Here is a 21205-nt window from a genome sequence, read left to right as displayed (position 1 = left end):
TATGATCACCGGCTAAGTTTAATATTGAAAAATTATGACACATCTTGTCCAACTCTGATGTCAGGATATTCCCGACAGCTCTTCGAAGTTGTATTCACTCATAATTTGTTGCCGTTTTTCTTATTACTAAGTATTACAAGTACTAAAATAAGCAAGAGGTAGTTTTACATACATTTCCACTGATATGATTGTTTGCCTTTTTACATAGATGACGTTACGCTTTGTGAAAAATTAACTACAATTACAGGGGACGACCAAGTTTGGCTGATATATCATGAATTACATATTACTGAACAAATACTTGAAAAAAATTTAAAAGCCTCTAGAGATTGGGTTTAAGGCGATAGAAAAATGTTATTTTTATTACTAAAATAAATTTTTGAATATACTTACCCGGTGATTATATAAGCTGCAGCTCTGCTGCCCGACAGAAAAACTCTACGTTCAAAATACGCCAGCGATCGCTATGCAGGTAGGGGGTGTACATCAACAGCGCCATCTGTCGAGCAGGTACTCAGTACTCAATGTAAACACAGAACTCAATTTTCTCCTCGGTCCACTGGGTCTCTATTGGGGAGGAAGGGAGGGTCCTTTAATATATAATCACCGGGTAAGTATATTCAAAAATTTATTTTAGTAATAAAAATAATATTTTTCAATATTAAACTTAGCCGGTGATTATATAAGCTGATTCACACCAAGGGGGGTGGGTAGAGACCAGCATTAATTGTTTACATTATTATGAGCTAAGTATTTTGTATTTCATTTTAGCAGTTATTCAAAATAACAAACATAAAATAAATAAGTACCTGGTAAGGAAGTCGACATGAACAATTACTCTGCCTTTTTTAAGTACGTCTTCCTTACTGAGCCTCGCGATCCTCTTAGGATGCTGAGCGACTCCTAGGAGCTGAAGTATCAAGGGTTGCAACCCATACTAAAGGACCTCATCAAAACCTCTAATCTAGGCGCTTCTCAAGAAAAGAATTTGACCACCCGCCAAATCAACCAGGATGCGAAAGGCTTCTTAGCCTTCCGGACAACCCAAAAAACAACAATAAAAAACATTTCAAGAGAAAGATTAAAAAGGTTATGGAATTAGGGGAATGTAGTGGTTGAGCCCTCACCCACTACTGCACTCGCTGCTACGAATGGCCCCAGGGTGTAGCAGTTCTCGTAAAGAGACTGGACATCTTTAAGATAAAAAGACGCGAACACTGACTTGCTTCTCCAATAGGTTGCGTCCATTATACTCTGCAGAGATCTATTTTGTTTAAAGGCCACTGAAGTTGCGACAGCTCTAACTTCATGTGTCCTTACCTTCAGCAAAGCATGGTCTTCCTCATTCAGATGGGAATGAGCTTCTCGTATCAACAGTCTGATATAATAGGAAACTGCATTCTTTGACATAGGTAAAGAAGGTTTCTTAATAGCACACCATAAAGCTTCTGACTGTCCTCGTAAAGGTTTAGTTCGTCTTAAATAGAACTTAAGAGCTCTAACAGGGCATAAGACTCTTTCTAGTTCATTTCCAACCAAATTTGAAAGGCTTGGAATATCGAACGATTTCGGCCAAGGACGAGAAGGTAGCTCGTTTTTGGCTAGAAAACCAAGCTGTAAAGAACATGTAGCCGTTTCAGATGAAAATCCGATGTTCCTGCTGAAGGCGTGTATCTCACTGACTCTTTTAGCTGTTGCTAGGCAAACGAGGAAAAGAGTCTTTAAAGTGAGATCTTTAAAGGAGGCTGATTGTAGTGGCTCGAACCTTTCTGACATAAGGAATCTTAGTACCACGTCTAAATTCCAACCCGGTGTAGCCAAACGACGCTCCTTCGAGGTCTCAAAAGACTTAAGGAGGTCCTGTAGATCTTTGTTGTTAGAAAGATCTAAGCCTCTGTGACGGAAGACTGCTGCCAGCATGCTTCTGTAACCTTTGATCGTGGGAGCTAAAAGAGATCTTTCCTTCCTCAGGTATAATAGGAAGTCAGCTATTTGGGTTACAGAGGTACTGGTTGAGGATACTGATACCGACTTGCACCAGTTTCGGAAGACTTCCCACTTCGACTGGTAGACTCTAAGAGTAGATGTCCTCCTTGCTCTAGCAATCGCCCTGGCTGCCTCCTTCGAAAAGCCTCTAGCTCTCGAGAGTCTTTCGATAGTCTGAAGGCAGTCAGACGAAGAGCGTGGAGGTCTGGGTGTACCTTCTTTACGTGTGGCTGACGTAGAAGGTCCACTCTTAGAGGAAGAGTTCTGGGCACGTCCACCAGCCATTGAAGTACCTCGGTGAACCATTCTCTCGCGGGCCAGAGGGGAGCAACCAACGTCAACCTTGTCCCTTCGTGAGAGGCGAACTTCTGCAGTACCTTGTTGACAATCTTGAACGGGGGGAATGCATAAAGGTCTAGATGGGACCAATCCAGCAGAAAGGCATCTATATGAACTGCTGCTGGGTCCGGGATCGGTGAGCAATATATTGGGAGCCTCTTGGTCCTTGAAGTTGCGAAGAGATCTATGGTAGGTTGGCCCCATGTGGCCCATAGTCTCTTGCACACATCCTTGTGAAGGGTCCATTCTGTTGGGATGATTTGACCCTTCCGACTGAGGCAATCCGCCATGACATTCATATTGCCTTGTATGAACCTCGTTACTAGAGAGAGGTTTAGATCTCTTGACCAGGTGAGGAGGTCCCTTGCGATCTCGTACAACGTCATAGAATGGGTCCCTCCTTGCTTGGAGATGTACGCCAAGGCCGTGGTGTTGTCCGAGTTCACCTCCACCACCTTGCCTTGAAGGAGGGACTTGAAGCTTTTCAAGGCCAGATGAACTGCCAGTAGCTCCTTGCAGTTTATGTGTAACGCTCTTTGATTCGAGTTCCACGTTCCCGAGCATTCCCGACCGTCTAGTGTCGCACCCCAGCCCGTGTCCGATGCGTCCGAGAAGAGAATGTGGTTGGGGGTCTGAACAGCCAGGGGCAGACCCTCTCTGAGGTTGATACTGTCCTTCCACCAAGTCAGTGTTGACTTCATCTTCTCGGAAATGGGGATCGAGACCACTTCTAGCGTCTTGTCCTTTTCCCAGTAAACAGCTAGATGAAATTGCAGGGGACGGAGGTGTAGTCTCCCTAACGAAACGAACTATTCCAGGGATGATAGCGTCCCTATCAGACTCATCCACTGTCTGACTGAACAACGTTTCTTCTTTACCATGTTCTGGATGCATACCTGAGCTTGACTTGTTCTGGGGGCCGACGGAAAAGCCCGAAAAGCTTGACTGTGAATCTCCATCCCTAAGTAAACTATAATTTGGGATGGGACCAGTTGGGACTTTTCCATATTGACCAGGAGACCCAATTCCTTGATCAGATCTAGAGTCCACTTTAGATTCTCCAGACAGCGACGACTGGAAGACGCTCTTAGAAGCCAGTCGTCCAAATAGAGGGAGGCTCTGATATCCGCTAAATGCAGGAATTTGGCAATATTCCTCATCAGCCTCGTAAAAACAAGAGGAGCCGTGCTTAGGGCAAAGCACAGGGCTCGAAATTGGTAGACAACCTTGTCGTAAACGAATCTCAGCAAAGGTTGAGATTCTGGGTGGATGGGGACGTGAAAGTATGCGTCCCTTAGGTCTAAAGAGACCATCCAGTCTTCCTTTCTGACCGCTGCTAGAACTGACTTTGTGGTCTCCATGGCGAACGTCTGCTTTGTGACAAAGACATTCAGAGCACTGACGTCTAGCACCGGTCTCCACCCTCCTGTCTTCTTTACCACTAAGAAGAGACGGTTGTAGAAGCCCGGGGATTGATGGTCCCGGACTTTGACTACCACTCCCTTTTGTAGCAAGAGAGACACCTCCTGCTTCAAGGCTAGCCTCTTGTCTTCCTCTTTGTACCTGGGAGAGAGATCGATGGGAGACGTTGCTAGAGGGGGTTTGCGGACAAACGGGATCTTGTACCCATCTCTTAGCAACTTCACAGATTGTATATCTGCGCCCCTTTTCTCCCAGATCTGCCAGAAGTTCTTGAGTCTGGCTCCCACTGCTGTCTGAAGAAGGTGGCAGTCAGACTCTGCCTTTAAAGGACTTGGTACCTTTCTTCTTCCCGCGTCTCCCTTCGGCACGAGCACCTCCTCTGCTGGAGGCTCTACCACGAAAGGGCGGAATGAATCTGGACGCTGGAGTGTCCATCCTGGGTCTAGATACGGTAGGCAAAGGGGTGGCTTTGCGGGCAGAAGACGCAACCAGGTCATGGGTGTCCTTCTGAATCAAGGAGGTAGCAATCTCCTTTATCAATTCCTCTGGGAAGAGGCACTTTGAGAGAGGAGCAAAAAGAAGTTCCGATCTCTGACACTGTGTTACTCCAGCTGACAGGAACGAGCAAAGGTTTTCCCGTTTCTTGAGGACCCCGGAAACGAACGAAGCCGCAAGCTCACTGGATCCGTCACGTATGGCCTTGTCCATGCAGGACATAATGACCATGGAAGTTTCCTTGTCAGAAGGGGAGGTCTTCCTGCTCAACGCTCCCAAACACCAATCCAAAAAGTTAAAAACCTCGAAGGCTCTGAACACTCCTTTTAACAGATGGTCTAAGTCTGAAGGAGACCAACAAATCTTAGAGCGTCTCATGGCTAGCCTGCGGGGAGAGTCTACTAGACTTGAGAAGTCGCCCTGGGCAGAGGCAGGAACTCCCAAGCCGAGAACTTCTCCCGTGGCATACCAGACGCTCGATCTGGAAGAGAGTCTCGCAGGGGGAAACATAAATGCTGTCTTCCCAAGGTGTTTTTTGGACTGCATCCATTCTCCCAACACCCGTAAAGCTCTCTTAGACGAGCGGGCGAGGACGAGCTTCGTAAAGGCAGGCGCGGATGACTGCGTGCCTAAAGCGAACTCAGATGGAGGAGAGCGTGGGGCCGCAGAAATAAACTGATCAGGATACATCTCCCTGAACAGTGCAAGAACTTTCCTAAAGTCCAAGGAGGGTTGCGTGGTCTTGGGTTCGTCGATGTCCGTATGCGGGTCGTCAATGTGTGCAGCGTCGTCGTCATCAGAGAGTCCATCATCTGAAAACTGAGGAGGAAGCGGCAAAGGAGTAGGAATCGGCTGGTCAGCTGAGTCCGGCAGCACGGGTGCATGCGTGACTGAACCGGACGCAACGTCATGGAACTGTTGCCCAATCTGTGAACTGGCAACAACCATAGCAGCGCGGGGGCGCAAAGCGTCTACTCCTGACTGTCTAGTCTGCTGTGGGCGAGTAGTGGTAACCACACTGGGTTGCGGAGGTTGACGCACCGCGTCAAAACAAAACAACTTAGGTTGTTGTTGTAACTCGCGAACGTCAACGGAAGGTTCCGTGCGTCGCTGAACGTCAACATGCGGCTGGCAGGGTACACTGGAACGCATGGGTGGCGGGACTCTCACAGCTGGAGTGCGGGAGAAGGTAGCCTCAGCGTCCACTGGACGCACAACCGTGGGTGGTTGTAGGCTAGAGGTTGGTGCAGCGTCAACCTTCTCCGCACGAAAGTCCTGCATCAAAGACGTTAACTGTGTCTGCATGGACTGCAGCAACGACCACTTAGGGTCTACAGTAGTAGGTGCGGCAACAGACGGTGTTACTGCCTGATGCGGTACCTCTTTGCCTCTTTTAGGAGGTGTGCAGTCATCTGAAGACTGCAGCGAGTCCGAACTGACCCAGTGGCTAAAACTGGGCCGTTGGACTTGCGCGGAAGGGACCAACTTACGCTTAAGAGGCCGCGAGACCTTGGTCCATGGTTTCTTTCGAGAAACCTCTTCCGCAGACGAGGAATAAACGGGCTCTCTCGTCTTCGTGTGGGTGGGGCGATCTTGGTTAGATACGCCCGAAACCACGGAGGGAACGTCTGTTCGCTGATTAAAGCCTCTCGAACCCTTTGGTCGTACGACATTGCTTCTCCCCTGGGCTTGGGAGCTTGCAAGAGGTCCTGGACTGGGAGGATGACAGGCACGAACAGACGAACCCTCAAGCGCAACACTATCTATAACACTTTCCACAACACTATCACTCACTTTGTCACTACCCACAGCACTCTTACACTTCAACTCCTTGACGTCTGCCATGAGTTGGTTACGGTCACTCGCCAATGACTCGACTCTCTCACCCAGAGCCTGGATGGCACGCATCATATCTGCCATCGAAGGTTGTTGAGTGCTAGAAGGGGGATCAGGAGCAACCACTACAGGGGAAGGAATAGGTTGTGGAGCATGAGGAGAGGAAATATCAACGGAGCGAGATGAACTTCTCCTGACTCTCTCTCTCTCTAGCCTACGTGTGTATTTCTGGAATTCGATGAAATCGAATTCCGAAAGCCCAACGCATTCCTCACATCGATCTTCCAATTGACAGGCCTTATCCCGACAATTGGAACAAACGGTGTGAGGATCGATAGAGGCCTTCGGAAGACGCCTTGAACAGTCCCTGGCATTACATTTCCTAAACTTAGGGACTTGAGAAGGGTCAGCCATTTTGAAGTAGTCAAAGGGGAATTCAAAATCTATCCAAAGTCGTCAACAAATAATCCAAAATCAATAAAAGAATGCAAGGATGTATTGAAGATAACGTCTGCAAAGCGAAAGCTCAAAACTAGAAATGTGTACTTCACCAAATATGTGAAAACCAATCCAGTAAGCAACAGCGAATTTAGTAGGTCTTGCCGGTGGCACGACAGAGAGAAAATTGAGTTCTGTGTTTACATTGAGTACTGAGTACCTGCTCGACAGATGGCGCTGTTGATGTACACCCCCTACCTGCATAGCGATCGCTGGCGTATTTTGAACGTAGAGTTTTTCTGTCGGGCAGCAGAGCTGCAGCTTATATAATCACCGGCTAAGTTTAATATTGAAAAAATGCCACTTCGGGTTTTACTACCGACGCCTGGCGGATAATCTTATTGGAATTAATAAGGACTGGCAGGGGTCAGTTGCCTTAGTTAGATAGGCACTGCGCATCTCAGGTACTGGCTATCCTTTGATGAATCTAGCCAATGAATCCTCTATGGATTTAGTCAGTCTATGAGACGACTGGCGAAATCTAACAGAGGCCCTTTGCGTCAATAGGCGTAGGAGATGATGATAATGATGATGATTAGATATAATATTTTTCTATCATAATGGTATATTTTGAAGCAATAGGGAAGAACAGCACATTAGGCAGTGAGAAGGTTTGGAAATCAAAGTTAATTTAAACCTAAATTAAAGTTCTGATAATTTATAATAGGATTTAGACTATAATAAAATTTAGTTCCAAGAGAAATATTTGGGTAACTCATTTACTAGAATATAACTCCCCTCATGTTTTTTCGGCTATTCATTTGTGACAGGAAAAGTGTCATTTTCGAAGAGAACGGACCTTTTTCTATAGAAAAAAGTAGATTTTTACCTAGGTTACATTACCCTGTGTAGCATGTGGTTCGCCAAGTTAGGTTAATATGCATTCCAGGAAAACAACAAGGTTATTAAGATGGGTGACATTTCTGCTGTTAACGAATGACAAATCTGTCAAAATCACTTATAAAATTACTATCAAAATTCTAATAGACATTCAGCCAAAGAATAATTACTGAATGTTCAACAATGTCCCGCATATGAGGCTGAAAACGGAAATCGAACGCTACCAAAAACACTTCGTAATCAATTCTCTTTAGCCAAAAATTTTGTCTACAGGAAAGGGGGTGTATGTATGATAGCGGCCACCTGTATGTATTATTAGTTTCCCGTTGGGTAAGTAGGTAAGCACACGGCTTGTAGGTTAGGTTAGGGGGGAAAGTTTAGGTTACATGATGTCCATTTTTAATGAACGCGTGAGGAACTGGCCGCTGATATACAAAGGCTCCTGGGAAAGACTCTAATGGGAAATGAAGTGTCTTACGGTAACCCTAGTGATTAGTCGAGCAAATATTAGCTTATATTTGCTTGCTAAGGAGTCAGATTACTTCATATGAAATTCCAATAAAATTATGCATTGCCACAGCAAGACAGTGACACTGCAACACCCCCATATTTAAGCCTGTAGTCTAGCCTGTATTTCCCATAGGCCTGCTTAGACCAGACTAATCAATTTAATTGCCTTCAACATTTTATTTACTAGGTTATATTTCTCTGCCTGCCAATAAGCAGTTGGCAGGTTGGTGTTATGACCTTCCTCAGCCTGCAGGCCTAAACAAACCTGTGACCTGCACGACCCAATAAGACCTAAAATATCCAATAAACCGATGCTACAAAAATACAACCAGAAACAATATAAACAATATTAATATCCCTATCTATTGCACGAAATCAATTCTCGACCACACGACAACAAAAACAAAAACAATAACATAAACAAAGTCACCTTTTTATCAATCTTAACTTCGAACATTTCATTGTCTTTTATGGGCTCCAAGCTAAATATGAGTCCCCTGTTGAACTCCTGTGTGGGGTTGGCCCGAGCTGCCGTTTTGTTCCCATTGCAAAAATGGACGCAGCCCCCACACCGAGGGTGGAACATGGCGGTGAAAATAAAAAGAAGAAATTGTTTGGTGTTATTCCTCGTCTGTGTGTACACTTCTCAGGGAACAGACTGTCTTGTAAACAGGGTTGCCAGATTATTTCGACTGGATTATCGTACACGAGCCTTAAAATTGTCGTTTTTCAACCAAAATTAAGCCTGAATACAAATGCTAGCGAAATAACTGATTATTATTATTATTATTGCTTACTAAGCTACAACCCTAGTTGGAAAAGCAGTATGCTATAAGCCCAGGGGCTCCAACAGGGAAAATAGCTCAGTGCGGAAAGGAAAAAAGGAAAATAAAATATTCTAAGAAGAGTAACAACAATAAATATCTCCTATATAAACTATAAAAACTTTAACAAAACAAGAGGAAGAGAAATAAGATAGGAGAGTGTGCTCGAATGTACCCTCAAGCAAGAGAACTCTAACCCAAGACAGTGAAAGGCCATGATATTGATACAGAGCAAAATATTAACTGGAAAGGAATTATTTTTTTCATACACCAAGGCCCGCCTGAACAGACCTTTAGTGTTTGATGGAGGGCGAGAAATAAACCTCTAAAAGTAAAGTAACGTAAAGTAAAAGTACACAGTTTCAATATAATTATTAAGGAGTTTATGATTGACTTATTTCAAAATATTTGAGTTTAATTGTTTAATTAAACCCACACACACCTACATTGTTTATACCTAAGGTATGTATCGTACATCGTACCGGACCCAAAATAATCGTATATGTATGATAATTATCGTACGAATGGCAACCCTGAACAGACTGTCTTGGAAATCAGGGTTGCCAGATTAGCGATATTTTAGTTTTATTTGGCACCTTTTTCTCTTCGCAACTGCTATTTTATACATAGCCATTTAGCAATTATCTTATTGAGTCTGTTCTTAAACTTTTGCATTGCAAATATTCCAAAATTTCTATTTGGAGCTTTTTAAATTCTGCATTTTTAATCATGACATGGCAACCCTGTTGGAAATTGATGTGCGGCTCGAACACGAACCGAGACGCGGTTTTGAGTCGGTGAAGCACCATCGATTTTATGTCATTAAATTTATTTAATACCGAAAACATACTATCTCTATGTTATATAATTTAATTTCATAATATAAATAATTATAATCTCAATTAAAATACCATATTAATCATATCTATCTATACATTATGTCAAAAAATCTTGGTTCGAACAATGGTTCATTTCCAGATTTCGATGTTCAAGAGAGTTTGGGTCGTGAATCTGCAAAACAACTTGGTGCGTTTGACAAGATTTTAATTTGTTTGCAAACAAAAATTTTCATAATTAATTTCTAAAATGCTCATTAAATGCCTTTTAAGGATTGCATGTTTCTGAAAAATTTTTAAATTCAATTAATAATTTCATAGGAGTTATCTATACATTGTATAAGTAATTTATCTTTGTTCTGTCATTATTTTCATAAAATCATTGATTCTTAATTAGTAAAAGTAACATCGATTTAAAGGCTTTATATTATAAAAGTACGTTTTGACTAAATAAAACAATTGCAACAGCTTTTCAGCCCCGCCTTTTTCAAAATAAATGTCAGTCAATGACAGCCATACAGTAACAATGAAAGTGTTGCAGCAGACGACCCCATCTACATCTCGAGTATATAAAAAAATAAAAACAATACCCATATCAATTATTTTTCCCAAGCAATATTATGTTAAAAATAGTAAGAAACTAATTACAAATAAAAAAAGATTAACTTAACCTTCATGAATGTTTTAAAAAATTGGTTTTAATAAACTACGTGACTGCGGGCATGCATTTTCTACTATGATATAAGTGGGACCATAGTGCTGCCCTGCTTCAATCATGGCAACATCAGCCGTCCTTGACTTATTCCTGGTGCCTGGTATCTCTTTGCTCACCCCCACGACTCTAAAACGTGGACACAGTACTTGAGCAGGTGCAAAGATTTGGTGTACCCACTGACAGGTTATATTTTCATGTAGATTACCTGGATCTTTTGGACAGACACGGGCTCTGTGCAACTTTACAGCCTATTCATATTATTTTCTTTAATCTATATATTATCTTTATTATGTTAATTTAAGTGGAGTATATATTTGTTTAACTTGAATTTATATACAAACATATGCGCATGCATATATATATATATATATATATATATATATATATATATATATATATATATATATATATATATATATATATATATATGTATATATATATATATATATATATATATATATATATATATATATATATATACATACATATATATATTATACATATATATATATATATATATATATATATATATATATATATATATATATATACATATATATATATATATATACATATATATATATATGTTTATATAATAATGATAATAATAATAATCTCCTCCAAAGCCTATTGACGCAAAGAGCCTTGGTTAGATTTCGCCAGTCGTCTCAATCTTGAGCTTTTAATTTAATACTTCTCCATTCACCATCTCCTACTTCGCGCTTCATAGTCCTCAGCCATGTAGGCCTGGGTCTTCCAACTCTTCTAGTGCCTCGTGGAGCCCAGCTGAACGTTTCATAAACTAATCTCTCTTGTGGAGTGCGAAGAACATGCCCAAACCATCTCCATCTACTCCTCATCATGATCTCATCCACATATGGCACTTGAGTAATCTCACCTATAGTTTCATTTCTAATCCTGTCCTGCCATTCAACTCCCAATACCCTTCTGAAGGCTGTGTTCTCAAATCTACTAAATCTATTGGAGATTGTTTAATTTTCAAATCCTGACTCATGTCCATAGAGTAACACCAATCTCACTAAACTGATTATTATATGTAATTTCAGGCGATTTGATTTCCAAATTTCACTTAACCTAGCCATTGTCTGATTTCCTATTTTCAATCTTTCACTAAACTCAAATTCTAAAGAGCCCATATTGAAGATAATAGTTCCTAAATACTTAAATGATTCTTCATCATTAATCCTTCCTTCTTCCAATGATATTTCATCTTCCATTGCATACACCGTTCTCATCATCTCCGTCTTTCTTCTATTTATCTTCACCCCAACCTCTTGTGATATTTCAAGCATTCTGGTAAGCAAGCATTGCAAATCCTGTGGTGTTCTGCTAACAAGGACAGCATCATCAGCATACTCTGGGTCTACTAAATTCATATCACCAATCCAGTCCAATCCTTCTCCATCATCTCTGACTGTTCTACTCATTACAAAATCCACGAGGAGGATAAACAACATAGGTGACAACACACTCCCTTGGGGTACTCCGCTGTTCACTGGAAATTCATTTGATAAAACTCCATTAACATTAACTTTGCACTTGTTATGCTCATGAACAGACTTAATCAAATTTACACATTTAAGAGGAATTCCATAAAAATGCAGGCCTCCACAAAATTGGCTGGTGCACACTATCAAAGGCTTTTTGATGTCACTGTCCCTTGCCTCTGCCATACATCAGCGGCCTTTAAACCCTTTAGGGTTGTAGCTTAACTAGTAATACACACACATATATATATATATATATATATATATATATATATATATATATATATATATATATATATATATATATATATATATATATGGTCAAGCAACCATAGGATGGTAAGAAGCAAACTTTCTTTAGATCTAATGAAAGAAAGAGAAAGACTAATTAAAAGAATGAAAATAAACACTTCATGTAATAAGAAAAATAAATCTAATAAGTTTAGTACAGCAATACAAAATAGGTGCTCCCAGCTACATAATGAAATGGAAGTAAGTAAAGAAGAAATGGATAGTAATTGAAAAAAAAATTGTATTGGAATCAACGCAACAGATCTGCGAAAAAGTTCCTGAACATGATCAAGGAAAACTATCAGAAAAGAGGAAAACCTAATAAAGAAAATATTGGAAATGATGGTTAAATCCAAGAGAAAATAAATATAATTTGTAGAATTATCCAAAACAATAAACTAAATAAAAAGCCAAGACATTCGTAAACACAATAGGACCAAAATTGAGGAAACACTGGAGAAAGGAAGAAGCATCAAATTGACAATAAGTAGACACGGAACAGATATTTGCTTTAAAGGATGGAAATGGTAATACTGTATCAACAAAAGAGATGGAAAGATAAAATATGCAGATTTCTATAGAGTGCTATACGATACTGGTATAAGTAATGCATTTACAAATAGAAATAATGAAACACCCGAGGCGGTATCAAAAGTCACAGTAGGAGAGGTAAAGAAAGTATTAAAAGACATGAAAACAGGTAAAGCATCAGGAAAAGATGATCTAATAATTGATATAATAATAGATGGAGGAGATTTCATAGTAGTAAAAATCGCTGAACTTAAAAAAAAAAAATTCAAGAATGTTCTATACCTACAGCTTGGAAAACTATACCAATTCACAAAAAAAGGGGGAGACACAACAGACCTGAAATTTTACCACCCGATAAGTTTACTCTCGATTATATATAATATAATTACAAAGATCATATTATGTCGAATAGAAAGATAGACGTTAACCAAATGAGAGAGCAGACAAGACAGGAGTTGGTATTCAACAACTAACTATATCCATGTAATTAAGCAGTTAATGGAAAAATCAACAAAGTAGGACAAACCACTATGTATGGAGTTTATAGAATAAAGAAAACTCTTTTGATTCTGTTAAAACTTCAGCAGTAATGAAAACACTTAAAAGACATGGAGTCGATTAATCTTATGTCAGAACATTTGAAGATGTCTATACGGGAAGTACAGCAATTCTAAAACTACACATAATTTTCCTTGGTCTTGTTTGAAAACTTTTCTATCTATCTCTTGTGCTGATTCTAATACAGTAATAACAACAAATACACCCGTTTCTAATCCACTGCAGGATAAAGGCCTAAGACATGTCCTTATTCATATCTGGGATTTAGCCAGTGTTCATCACCATGCTGGCCAGCTGCGAATAAGTGATTGTGGGAGATTTTGGTCTGATCACTCATAGCAAACCAACCTAGTATGCGTGTCCGGGGCAAGTACAGCTGTGCTGATCATGATATGGCGATACGTAAACCCTTTAACCCTTAACAACGTTAAGGTAACCCTAGTCAAAATGAGGATTCCAATACAAATTTGGTTAAATTCATTCTTTCATTATACTGTATGAAACGATACCACAATGTCTCAACGTCGCCGGAATTTACACAAATTTTTCACATGCGCATAATAAGATAAATAGATAAGATTTGATTAGATTTAAATATAATACAAAATATTTATAATATTTTAAAATAAAAAATATTATATTTTATTCTAATGAATAATAATCTATGTATTACAACACACATAAACATCCATAGCAACATAAACTATAGATATAGAACGCTTCCAATAGTAAATATTTGGCTCGCGAGGCAGATGGAACTCGAACAATTGTTTACGTTTCAGAATCTGCTCAGACGACGAAACTATGTTTATGCAAAGACGAACTTTTCGAAAAGGAAACATGACTTAATATCAGTGATTTTATCATCTAGACGAGTACAAAAGGAGCCAAGATGTCTGTGGTGGTGGAAACAACGATAGGAGATCTCACGATAGATCTATTCACAGACGAGAGGCCGAAGAGTAAGTCTTAGTAGTAGTCTTTTTAACTAAAGTTCGACTATCCTAACCGTACCGGCAGTCTTCACTTGGTAGTCAATTTCATTTGCTAATTATAGTGTCCAATGCTTTTGTTTTAATATAATGATATGAAACACGATGTAGTTATCTTTAATTGGAAGCTGTAGAATCAGCAGGTTACTTTAAGGGATGTTTTTCTGGTCCCATACAGCAGGGGAACCCTACTCTCTATATGACCTCCGTAGGCATTTTATCATATTCGTTCGAAAGCATTCAACATTTCACACTGCATATTATTCATTTAGTATCAAATCCACACTATCGAAGCCCTTTTAGAACAAGAAAGTCTTCAGTCCCAAGCAAGTAGAATAAAATCAAGCTGGCAAGCTTAAATTGCAAGAATCAGAGGGTGTTCTCAAAGACTTATCCCGTCATTACGTACACTCCCATTCTCCCAAACCTTACTCAAGTCGCTGTCCTCTTACCAATTTGGGATCTTCGTTCCCCTATGATGCTTCATCCTTCCCTGAACAGATCTTGGATGCTGATTTTATTCTCGTAGTGTACCTAATGAGCGGCCAGTTCCTCCCTTGTGGATTACAAATGAATGTCAACTAATCTCAACTTTCCCCCCTAACTTAACCTACAAGCCATGTCCTTACCTAATTACCTACCGGGGGAAGCCTGATGCCCCCCTGCACCCCCCCCCCCTTACACTGCCATAAGTTATCCGTAATCATATATGCAGGTGGCCCCTATCATACGTACACCCCAGATTTTTTCCTGTGAAAGCAGGACATTTCATATATATATATATATATATATATATATATATATATATATATATATATATATATATATATATATATATACTTAGTGTATATACATATTTCCATCGTATTTTTATTCTACCAACATCAGCAGCAGCAAAGGACTGCACTTTACATTATACACTTATTGTATAATATTCTTTTAGTTCACTTCATTTGGGTATTGTAGCAGATGATAGAAGTTGCCATTTAGTGAAATGGAAAAATTATACAAAATATTAGCACTATTCCATTAAAATGGGGACAGTTTTGTTTTTGTAGCACAAAAATTTAGACAAATGTAAACAAAGTGGGGAAAAAGTTATAAACGCCTGACATTTTGTTAACTTTGAAAAAACGGGACAGACATTGAAAAAGCAGGACTCTGTTCACATTAAGTATACCCTAAAAATATCTGTGCGATGCACGGGTAAAGTTATACTCAAGAGCTTGTTTGCATCGAAACATTTCAGGTGTGCGGCAAACCAATACTTAATCACTATCTAAGGTATTCAAATATTTCTCTATAATACATGAACCCCATATTTTTGTCCCACTTTTTTTCCTTGTGTTTTACACATTTAGTTGATTATATCAAGTCTTTTCATCTGGTCGGACTTCATAGATGGTGCCCTGGGAAACCAGCATATATAGTTGTTATACTCAGATACAAGCAGATGCATTTTAAAAACTGTACAGCAGAGGCTTAATTCATATTTATTAGCAAATCTACATTATAGGAGTATTTAAGAAATAAGAATAACCTCAATTTCTCTTACAAAGACCGTATATTGAGTCCTAGTATCAAGTGGGAAGTTACTAAATGATTTTGGCATTACTATTCAAAGGCTCCAGAACCCACAGTTGAGATTCGTGGTTAGAATAATTTGAAAATTATTTTTACTGTGATACATATGCTTTGTTCATAGAAGTACTGTGGTCTTTGGACTGTTATTTTTAATGATTATTGAGGACTGAAACTTGGGGATTAGATTACAGATCATGTGCAACTGTTGCTTGTATTGTTAGAAGTGAAGATCTGAAATTATTTGAAGTTATTCAGTCAACCTAAGTGACCTAATGAATATTTGTTTGTTTCTAGCTTGTATGAACTTCTTGAAGCTCTGCAAGATGAAGTATTACAACCTTAATCTGCTGTTCAGTGTAGAAAGGAACTTCATTGCCCAGACTGGAGATCCAACTTCCAATGGACGGGGAGGTGAGAAAAGTCTTTGTAAAACATGTCGTTTTGTAGACAAGGTCAAATATTATTTCCTGTTTTCAAAACGTAAAAGAGTGCAAGTATAGTTGTAATAGACTGAGATGATGACATTTTCTGTATTCATTATGATAATTATTTAAATGAATCTTCTCCAATATTCATGTACTTTTAAAGCATAAAGTACTGTATAGTAGTTTTTGTGATAAACTAAGTATATTTTTCATGACTTTATGGGTTAAAAACATTGAGTTTCTTGTATCAGTTTATTTCCAATTTTGGTTTTCATGCTTTGAAATAAATAGTACAGGTTACGTAGAGCTTAAGATAACTAGAAAGTTTTTTGCAGGTGGCTCGGTATTCCAAAACATGTACGGAGAACAAGCACGATTTTACGAAGGAGAGAAGCTGCCGATCATGAAGCATTCTAAACTTGGAACAGTATCCATGGTCTCCTGTGGAAGCCATTTGTAAGTATCAGTGGTTTCTCATTTTGATGATTTTTCTATTTCAATTTCCATTACTGTATACCAAAGTGTTCAAGAACCATCGTCTCTTTTATTAAATGTTGGTCTGACAGCAATTCAAACTTGATGTTTTAATTGGTTGTTTGTAACGGTAGAAGAAATTTCAGTCAAAATTTAATTATAAAGGAGTTTTACATTTTCTTTTCTTTCAATTCATCATATCCAAGTTATCTAATACTTTAGATATTATTATTATTATTTGCTAAGCTATAACCCTAGTTGGAAAAGCAGGCTGCTATAAGTTCAGGGGGCACCAACAGGAAAAATAGCCCAGTGAGGAAAGGAAACAAGTAAAAATAAAATATTTTAAGAACAGATAATTCAAGTTCTTTGATATACAGTACTGTTTGAACTAATAGATTGATTGATTGATTATGAGTTATCTGGCATCCTGACATCTAAGGTCATTGACGTTGAAAAGCAAGATTAGCAAATACCTACAACATTGAGTAGTGTTCTTACAAATTCTTGCACTGTATTTTGTATTGACTTAAAATTATGGAATAATATTCTAAGAAATTCTGATGGAGGAAGTTGGGAGAATCTTTCTTTGAGATTTGTTACATGGACTCTCGCATATAATAATCCATGCTAACATTTAGAATGTGTTATTTAGAGATTATATTCATTAATGTTATAATTATTATTATTGTTGCTATCAGTGTCTATAGGAAAGTGAAATTAAAGGATGAAATCAAAGCATGAATTGAAAGTTTTTATGTACATTATCTTCACTGTCAAACTTTAGCTCAGAATGGATGATGGTTCTGTCACTAGTCCTACAAATAAACTTTGGTTTTGTTCAATAGATAACAAATGCAAAATGCTCTTAGTATTAGGACATTAAAGTTCAATACTCCAAATAAAAGGATCACACTGTATCACAGTGTAAAATTTGAGTAATTTACATGAATTTTTTTTCAGATTTTGGGAAATATTTTTGCAGGTTGAATTATTTGATTTCTCCAAGAGAATACAGTATATGATGTTGATATGATAGAGAGCCCTTTATATTATAAGTATATTTTCCTATTCTTTTATTATTATTATTACTAGCCAAGCTACAACCCTAATTGGAAAAGCAAGATGCTATAAGCCCAAGGGCTCCAACAGGGAAAAATAGCCCAGTGAGGAAAGGAAATAAGAAAATAAATAAATGATGAGAATAAATTAACAATATATCATTCTAAAAACAGTAACAACATCAAACAGCGTCATTGAAAACAATGAAATACTGTACATGTTTAAAAGTAGATTAAATAGAAAGTGCTGTCATGTCTAGAGTGTGTTTTTACATTGAAATTGAGAAACTTTTCGTAAATAATAATATAATTGAAACTTTATGTTAACCAGGCTAACATGAGTCTTTTTATAGTTTATATATGACATATCTGTTTTTGACGTTAATAGTTTATATAGTACATATCTGTTTTGACGCTGTTACTGTTTTTAGAATGATATATTGTTAATTTATTTTCATCATTTATTTATTTCCTTATTTCCTTTCCTCACTGGGCTACCTTTCCCTGTTGGAGCCCTTGGGCTTATAGCATCTTGCTTTTCCAACTAGGGTTGTAGCTTGGCTAGTAATAATAATAATAATACTGTATTTTTTCTCGTCAAGCCTGATAACTATTATCTCTGCAGGTTCGGTTCCCAATTTTTCATCACACTGGGAGAGAATTTGGACTCCCTCGACGGCGAGCACCTGGTCTTTGGTCAAGTGGTCGAAGGACTCGAAGTTATCAGCAAGTTGAATCAAACTCTCACGGACAACAACAATCGACCTTACCAGGACATCCGTATATCTCACACGGTCATTTTGAACGACCCCTATCCCGACCCCGACAGCTTGGATTATCCGGACGAGTCTCCAAAACCCACCAGGGATATGTTAGAATCGGATTATATCGCTGCCGATGAGAACATTGATGACACGGAGGGTAAGAGCATGGACGAAATACAGGAGGAGATTGCGGAAAGGGAAGCGAAAGCTCGGGCGACCATCTTAGAAATGGTTGGCGACTTGCCGGATTCCGATATGGCTCCCCCAGAAAATGTTCTTTTTGTCTGTAAGCTGAATCCTGTCACGACGTCAGATGATCTGGAAATTATTTTCAGTCGATTCGGTAAAATAAACACGTGCGAGGTCATTCGAGACAGGGTAACCGATAATTCACTTCAATATGCATTCATTGAGTTTGCCGAGGCGAAATCATGCGAAGATGCTTACTTCAAGATGGACAATGTCCTGATTGATGATCGTAGGATACACGTTGACTTCAGTCAGTCTGTATCCAAGATCAAATGGCGAGGGAAAGGGAGGGGTGTAGAGTTCTTTGACGATAGTGGTAGGAAAGTTGATAATAGAAGAGGACAGATGTATGATCCAGGCAAAGAGTATGACAGGCAGAATGATAGAAACCGAAATTTTCAAGGGAGGGGTGGGAGAGGGAAAGATTTTCGTTCTTCGAACGGAGGACCCCGGCAATATAATAGGGGGAATAATAAACCTTGGGGAGACAGGGATAGAAGATTTCACCAGTGGGGTAGGAATGGGGGTGTAAATAGGAATTATAGAGAAAATAGAGATAGGGAGAGATATGAAGGTGGGAGACCGTTTGTGCAGGAGGACAGAGAAGAAAGGAATGACAGGTTTGGCAGGAGGCATGATGGGAGGAGGAATGACAGAGATGATGAAAGGAGTAGCAAAAGTAAGGGGAAACACGAATCAAGAAAGGACGGAAGATACGATGAAGGGAGGAATGACAGAAGTGCAGAAAGGCACGAGGGAAGGAAAAACGAGAGCGATGCCAAGTATTTCGACGATAAGGCCGAGAGGTATACGGATAGACACGAGCATAAACGGGGTGAAAAGGAGTCGAGGAATGATGAACAGAGTGAGAGAAATGTTGAGAATAGGAGACTCGAGAAAGAGGACAGATTCGAGGGAGAAAGCAACCAAAGTAGGAGTGCAACTGATCTGCAGGAGGGGGGAGCTTCTGCGAGAGAGGATGGCCACAAGAGAAGGCATTCCGAAAGCGATAAGAGTGACGATCTGCCGAGTGACAGCGAAGCTCGAGAAAAGCTCCTGAAACATTTAAAGAAATCTCTCAAAAAGAAAAAGAAGAAACAAAAGAGATTTGATAGTGCAAGTGAGAGTGAGGGTGAAGAAGAGGAAAAAGATAAGAAAAAGAGGAGGAAGAAAAAGAAGAAAAAGAAAGTTAGTTCAGATTCAGAGGATTCTGGTTCTGATGTGGAAGTCAAAAAGAAAAGCAAGAAAAGTAAAAAGAATAAGAAGAAGGACTCGGATGTTTCGGATTCAGAGTCCGATTCAAAGAAGAAAAAGAAGAGTAAGAAGAAGAAGAAAAAGAAAAAAAAGGAGGCAGGTTCATCGGACAGTTCGGATTAACTCCAGTAGTGAAAGGTTGTTGGGAGCAATACAATTCTCATGTTCATCAAACATGTAGCTGTAGTCTGTTCCAGACATGGACAAGTTTCATTAATAGATAATGAATATCCAAAACCAAGGGACTTGTTGATAAGCCTTGTGATTTATTGAAACATGTTTCAGTGTTCCCGTGGAGTACCTTACCTCAGATTTCATTTCTGCACTGCCGTTGGCTTCAAGGTCCTTGTGGAGTGAGAGATAACATACCGTACTCGGTATCTGAAATTGTACTTGAAGTGACATTATACGTTATTTAAAGCGCCCCTGATAAGACTTGTTTTGTGAACGCGTATTATTTTTAATTCTGTTTGGTTCATCTCTTTGATAATTACTGCATCATCACAATAACTTGTTAAAATCAATGGTATAAAAGAATTTTCTTATGAATTTTGGTACCAGCCATGGCAAGTGGTTGAAATTCTTTAATCAAATGTTAATTTTCCCTGCCTCTCTTAGGCTAGAAACACATTGTACCTACATTGAATTATGTTCACCTCAGAAAGAAATCAAATTGTTTGCAATAATTCTCTCAGCTTGTAACTTTTCTAACTCCCCTCCTGACTGCACCTAAAGCCCTGTCCACACGATCGAGCATGCCGGACGGGCAAACAGTGATATCAGGCCAAAATATTTAGTGAAAATAAGGTTTGATGATGTCAGAAGTGAGAAAACTAAAGGCAGGAATCTGGCAACACTGTTTGATGCCAGATCCCTGTCTGTGGTTTTCCCGCTTCTGACGTCATTAACCTTTATTCTTACTATTGTGGTCTGGTATCACTGTTTGCCCGTTGGGCATGCACGATCTAGTGGACAGGGCTTAAGAATCCTTTTTAGAAGCAGAATGATGTACAATAATTCATTATTGAGAAGAGCTTGTTGCCATATGGTACATAGATGTAAGTGTATTTTTCCGTTGTCAAATTTTCTTGTCACGACAAAGCAAGAACGATTTTTATTTTATAAATCACTTCACCCAAACAGGATATTTGATAAGTAAAGCTATAAAATATTATTTTGTAATTTGATTAATTACAGTAAAATATTGAATCAA

General features: G+C 39.1%; 2 protein-coding genes across 2 annotated transcripts in view; one reads left to right on the top strand and one right to left on the bottom strand.

Annotated features, from left to right (window-relative positions):
• Positions 1-8600, bottom strand: part of Neurl4 (neuralized E3 ubiquitin protein ligase 4) — a 94658-nt gene extending 86058 nt beyond the window's left edge. Inside the window, exon 1 of the mRNA XM_068370591.1 lies at positions 8357-8600. Coding sequence (XP_068226692.1) covers positions 8357-8512 — 156 coding nt within the window. The 5' untranslated portion in view covers positions 8513-8600. The remainder of the gene's footprint in view (positions 1-8356) is intronic.
• Positions 8601-13948: 5348 nt separating this feature from the next.
• On the top strand, positions 13949-21205 carry LOC137638495 (peptidyl-prolyl cis-trans isomerase sig-7). Its single transcript, XM_068370590.1, has 4 exons — positions 13949-14151; positions 16060-16176; positions 16526-16646; positions 18351-21205. The coding sequence occupies exons 1-4, from the start codon at positions 14082-14084 to the stop codon at positions 20113-20115; spliced, it is 2073 nt and encodes a 690-aa protein (XP_068226691.1). The 5' UTR covers positions 13949-14081; the 3' UTR covers positions 20116-21205.

This window comes from Palaemon carinicauda, chromosome 3, assembly GCF_036898095.1.
Source record: "Palaemon carinicauda isolate YSFRI2023 chromosome 3, ASM3689809v2, whole genome shotgun sequence".
Taxonomy (NCBI): domain Eukaryota; kingdom Metazoa; phylum Arthropoda; class Malacostraca; order Decapoda; family Palaemonidae; genus Palaemon; species Palaemon carinicauda.
This window is presented reverse-complemented; position numbering and strand designations above follow the sequence as displayed.